The sequence below is a fragment of the Psammomys obesus genome, unplaced genomic scaffold (genome assembly GCF_907164565.1).
Source record: "Psammomys obesus unplaced genomic scaffold, mPsaObe1.curated_primary_1811, whole genome shotgun sequence".
Lineage (NCBI taxonomy): Eukaryota > Metazoa > Chordata > Mammalia > Rodentia > Muridae > Psammomys > Psammomys obesus.
The window spans coordinates 6,205,282-6,211,404 of record NW_026596466.1 but is presented as its reverse complement, the minus strand read 5'-3'; the positions used below and the strand labels follow the sequence as shown (position 1 = coordinate 6,211,404).

The window sequence follows — 6,123 nt, the reverse complement described above, 5'->3', positions numbered from 1 at the left end:
TCCCTGCAAATTTTTGTTGCCCAAACTTTTGATCTGGTGTAGAAAGAGGACTGAAATAAAGGTTTAGAGTCAGAGGGAACATTCTGCATGATTGCACTAACTGACTTGCATGGGTGGAGGAAGCTCTGCTGCTCAGTCCATCCTGCCAATGGGCTGCTAAATATGTAGATCTGAGCAAGACTGTCCTGCTGTCCTCTGGAAGGGCTCAGAATGTGAACACAGGCTGCGAGAGTGCTACAGAGCCATGCGTTCTGCTGCCATCGGCATAATTGGTGCAAGTCCACTTGGCAGTGAATGTCTGCAGGGTTAAGTATGTATGAATGCATGTACATCTCTTTATCTGCTAAAGCCATTATACATAGCATGGGAGAACTTCATTCATGTCTCCAAAATTGTTTCATGTATGTATGTATTCATGGGTGGATGTATGTTTGTGTGTGTATGCATGTACTGATTGACGTGCGTGTGCATGACCTGCCAATGATATGTGTTTGGAGGTCAGAGGACAACTTGTAGGAGTTTGTTTTCTTCTTCTATTATTTGGGACCCTGGGGATTTAATTTAGAAAATCAAGCTTGAAGGAGGGTTTTTTCACCAGTGAACCGCCTTCTGGACTTAAGGTTTATATGTTAATCCACACAGGATGAGACTCAAATAACTGTAAGGTGATAGCTTACAATTGACATGGAGACATGGAGCTGCCTTTGTCATCATACACAGTAAGAACTAGTACTCTTCATTGTTTAAGCCATGCTTTGAAGAATGTGTTTAATTCTGATTCTTTGTTTGAAAGCATAAAGGATCTGGAATGTATGATGATCTTAGGAGATCTTTAGTAAGTGCTGTGTGAGACTTGTCCCCAGGAAGTCCTGACACACACAGCATCCATTCACCACAGAATCCATGACAGACCAAAGTATTGAGTACACCCAAGTTCAATTTGGTGAGCCAATGAGTTTATTGGAGGTCGGGAGAGTGGCTACATGCAGGAGCAGGGAGAACTGAAATGTAGCTGTGTTACAGAAAGCCTATCCAGTTCTGGTGAAGATTCAGGAGAGCCACAGCGCCCTCAGCTCTCTGCATGACTTGCTGGCTGCCCAGAGGTAGGAGTCTCTTTTCCCTGTAATGGCTGCTGAGAGTCTTCTGCCTCAGCTGTGGTTTTCTGTTTCCACTCCCTTGGGGAGGGACCCTAAGACTCACGGAAATTCCAGCTTTCATAGATATGTGAAATTAGTTTACTTCCTGAGCTTCAAGAGCCTCTTCTCTTCCTCATAGGAGGAGTGCTTCAATTAGGATGAAATTGTTATACAATAGAAAGAGAGGGGAAAAAAAAACACAACAAAATATAGGATAATACTTATAAGATCAATTTAGATTTTTCTTTCTTTTTTCTTTTTTGAGTTACACTTCACCATGGAAATCAAGTAGCCAATGTTATTAGTATTTGGGTGAGAATGGATAAAGTATAGACAGCTTGGCTGATGAATCCTAGTTTCTCCTGTTGCTGATTCACAATTTAATGGGAACAAACATATGCAGGAGCTATCTCTGGTTGATTTTCTGGGAGCATAGATGTAGCTGCTTTGTTATGGTTTATTTACTAGTGCTCATGTTTTCCTTTAAATCAGCAGCTTTCAACCTATGGGTTACAACCACAAATATTTATATTATGATTCATAACAGTAGTTAAATTACAGTTATGGGGTAGCAACAAAAAATATTTTACTGTTGGGGAATCACCCCAACATGACGAAGTATATTATAGGGTCACTTTAATATTCTTTATTTATTATATACTTTATATATAAATATTATATATCTATTATTTATATATTATATAATATACTTTAATATATTAAAGGGTCACAGCATTAGGAAGGTTTTGAATCAGTGCTTTAAACTATATTTGATCACCACGAACTTCAGGGACTTATGTGACTCTCTTGTATACAGCCAAAACCTGCTAATCTTTTAAGAAAAGGATGCAGAAGCAGCAACTTCTTGCCCTGATGATTCTGTATGTGTGGACAATGTATCTTGATCACACTGACTCCTTCCTACCTCTCCCCTAAGGTGCCTCTCCCACCTTCATGTCCTCTTGCCCTCTTTTATTTGTAGCTTAGCCTGGTTTACAAGCCTTGACGGAATGCTGACAGATTTCGTTGGCTTGATCTTGTGAGGACAATCATAAGTGCAGTGAGTTCATGAAGGCACCAGCCTTCCCATGTCCAGCTGACAGCATATCGCAGCACTCCTCCCATCCACATCTGACGATTTTCACATAAGTCTCAGGGATCAATCCTGGGTGGGCAGGCTTGCATGGTACCCTGCATTATGTTTGTGGAGCTATCACCTCAGCTCCCATGTTGGGCTTTCAGTAGAATGTAGATATTCTGGAATTTCACAGTGATGGTGATTTTCAAGAAAGTTTCTTTTAGGGTACTCTTTTGAAAAATATAATTTGGATACTTAGGAGTTGTTGGACAAGTATCAGTAGATACACAGTTGTACAAAAATGTCCAAGTGACCCAGTATCATGTCAAATGAATCTATTATAGCACAGATTTTTAAAAAAATATGTAAAATAAAGAGAAAAATATTCTTCACATTTTTCCTGAGAAAGGAAGCACTTTTTGTGAAGTTATTTTTCCTGAGAAAGGAAGCAGTTTTTGTGAAGTTGTGTTTTCTGCATCATGCTCCTGTCCTCTCCATGTTCCCACAGGAGCTGAGGAAAGGAGCATGTGGAGGTGGAACCAGACCTCTCTGGAAGACTTCATCCTTCAAGGGCTGTTTGATGACTCCTTCAACCACCGCTGCCTTTTCCTCTTGATCATGCTGGTCTTCCTTACTGCAGTGAGTGGCAATAGCCTCACCATCCTCCTCATCTGCTCTGACCCCCATCTTCACACACCAATGTACTTCCTGCTCGGCCAGCTGTCCCTCATGGATCTGATGCATGTCTCCACAACCATCCCCAAGATGGCCAGCAACTACCTGTCTGGCAAGAAGTCCATCTCATTTGTGGGCTGTGCCACCCAGCACTTCCTGTATCTGTCTCTGGGTGGTGCAGAGTGTCTTCTCCTGGCCCTCATGTCCTATGACCGCTATGTTGCCATCTGCCACCCCTTACGCTACACTGTGCTCATGAGTAGAAGGGTGGGAGTGATGATGGCTGTCATGTCATGGTTGAGTGCATCTGTGAACTCCCTAATCCACACAGCCATCTTGATGAGCTTCCCTTTTTGTGGGTCTAGAATCATCCACCACTTCTACTGTGAGTACCCTGCTGTTGTGAAGCTGGTGTGTGGTGATGTCACTCTTTATGAGACCACAGTCTACATCTGCAGCATTGTGCTTCTCCTCCTCCCCATCCTTCTTGTCTCTACATCCTATGGATTCATTCTCCACAGTGTCATTCAGATGCGCTCAACTGGGAGTAAGAGAAACGCCTTTGCCACATGCAGCTCTCACCTCATTGTGGTTTCTCTCTGGTATGGTGCCTGCATGTTCTCCTACATGAGACCTAGGTCTCAGCGTACCCCATTACAAGATAAAGTGGGTTCTGTTTTTTATAGCATCATCACTCCTACTCTGAATCCCTTGATTTATACTCTCCGGAATAAGGATGTTGCTAAGGCTCTGAAGAGAGTGTTGAGGAGGGATGTTGTCTAGCGACTTCAATTGTGGTTGTCCTGGATACAGTGCTGGTAGAATATCCTCCTTATGTCGGTCGATCAGAGAAAAACACCAATATAGTTACTCTCTCTATATATGTTTACACACACACACACACACACACACACACACACACAAGTTTTCTTTGTGTAGAGTTGCCTCTGTAGACCAGGCCGGCTTTGAACTTACAGAGTTTCTGCCTCTGCCTCTTGACTTCTGGGATTAAAGGCATGTGCTATCATCACCCGGCCAACTAATATTTTTAGGATCCAGAGTCCTGGTCCTTTATGAAGAGAACATGAGTGGAGTTTTAACCTCTACGTTTAGTATGAATGGTGCTCAAGCCCCCTGGCAGATTCAAACAGTCCTTGAGTGGGGAGTGAGGACTGAAAGAAAATAATAAAAATAAAATAAAATAAAACCAAGACACTATACTTGAGATCCTTTTGAGTGGGCTTCTAGTAGAAGACTAGGCACTCTGTTTATGTCATAGTCCCTTTTTATAGTCAGAGCAAAGCACTTTGATACAATGAAGTTCACTAAAATGTCCAACTTGTTTACCTTGACCACTTGTCTGAGTGATCCTCACACAAACAAAAGGAAATGAACTTGACAAACACACCCTGCCTGCTGTCACAAACAAAAGGAAGTGAACTTGGCAACACATTTTGTCTCCAGGTGAAAGCCAGGGTGAAAACACGTTTTTCGCTAAAGCATCCTGACAAACAAGCGGCTCTCCACAGTATGGGAAGCCACACCATACATTATATTTCAGTCAGTTGTTTGAGAAGTGAGGATCAATATGAAAATATCTCTTTAGAGGACTTCATACGGGGATGTAGTTTGGTTGGAAAAATGCCTGTCTTGTAGGCATGAGCTGAATTCCATCCCCAGAATTCTTGTAAAAAGCCCAACATGGTGGTGTAAGCTTGTAACCCCAGGGTTGCACAGGTGTAGGCAGGCTGATTCTTGCCACACACACACACACACACACACACACACACACACACACACACACAGTAGGGTTGGGGGAATAGAATAGATAGTTGTCTACCAATAGAGACTGTGCGAGAGAGACAGAGAGACAATCAGACAGACAGATGCAGAATATAAAAGGTAAAGAAGACATATAAAGGTATGTGAAACTGAAAAAAAATAGTATGGCAGTGAAATAAGGTTTTTTTTTTAAATAATTATTGTTTTTATTAATTTAAAGCTAGGTAAAGCACTCCAAAAGAGAGTGTAACACTGGGACACATTGGTTATTAACCAGAGTGTGTAGATTAAAGAAAATTTTGTAAGAAAGGGTGGATGTGGGCCAGCAAGATGGCTCAGAATGAAAAGATGTTTGCCTCAAAGGTGTTGACATTCCAACTTTGATCTCCATAACCACGATGGCAGAGGGAGAGAACTGACTCCTGGAGATTTTCCTTCAACTTCCTCATGCATAGCATTTTCCTGCACAGACACACATGCACCCAAGAATAAATAAATAAATAAACGAATAAATGTAAAAGAAAACAAAGAAAAAAGACAGATGATATGAAAGCTGCATTCATAAAGCTTTAAAGTTTGTTTTACTCAGTGACAGGAATTCAGAAGGGGCTGAGCAGAAGGCTCAGTGGACAAAAGTAGGTTGCTACCAAGCCCGATGATACAAGTTCAATTCCAGGACCCACACGGTAGAAGGTTGTTCTTTGACTCCTAAATCTACACATACAAATAAAATTAATAAAAGCACATTCTCATAAAAAACAATTTAGAGGAAATGAATAAAGTATTTTGTGTATTTTTAAAATAATTTTTAATTTACTCACTTTACAGCCTGATCCCAGGCCCTCCCTTTTCTGCTCCCAGTTTGCCCTTACATACCCCTCCCCCACCTTCTCCTTCTTAGAGAGGGGAGGACCCCAAGCAGAACCAACCTCCACCCCCAGCGCCCTAGTTGCAGCAGGGCTAAGTGCATCCTCTCCCACTGAGGTCTGACAAGGCAGCCCAGCTAGGGGAAAGGGATCCTGAGGCAGGCAACACAGTCAGAGGAAGCCCCTACCACCACTACTAGGGAACCCATATGCTGACCAAGCCGCACATCTGCTGCATATATGTGGGGGTCTAGGTCCAGCCCATGCAGCTCTTTGGTTGGTGCTTCAGTCTCTGTGTGACCCCATAGGACCATAGTTTACTCTGTAGGTCTTATTGTGCTGCCCTTGATGCCTCTGGTTTCCTCTATCCTCCTTCCATTCTTCCACAACCCCCAAATTAGAAAGGAAGAAATCAAAGTATTGCTATTCACAGATGATATGATAGTATACAGAAGTGACCCCCAAGATTCTACCAGAGAACTCCTGTAGCTGATAAACACTTTCAGCATAGGGGCTGAATACAAAATGAACTTAAAAAAAGTCAGTATACAAGAGATAAATGAGGGGCTGGAGCAATGGCTCAGCG

At 42.3% G+C, this 6,123-nt stretch overlaps 1 protein-coding gene across 1 annotated transcript; it reads left to right on the top strand.

Annotated features, from left to right (window-relative positions):
* Positions 1–2,739: 2,739 nt before the first annotated feature.
* Positions 2,740–3,672, top strand: LOC129670080 (olfactory receptor 2AE1-like). The gene has a single exon (XM_055598500.1). The coding sequence runs from the start codon at positions 2,740–2,742 to the stop codon at positions 3,670–3,672; it is 933 nt and encodes a 310-aa protein (XP_055454475.1).
* Positions 3,673–6,123: the final 2,451 nt, after the last annotated feature.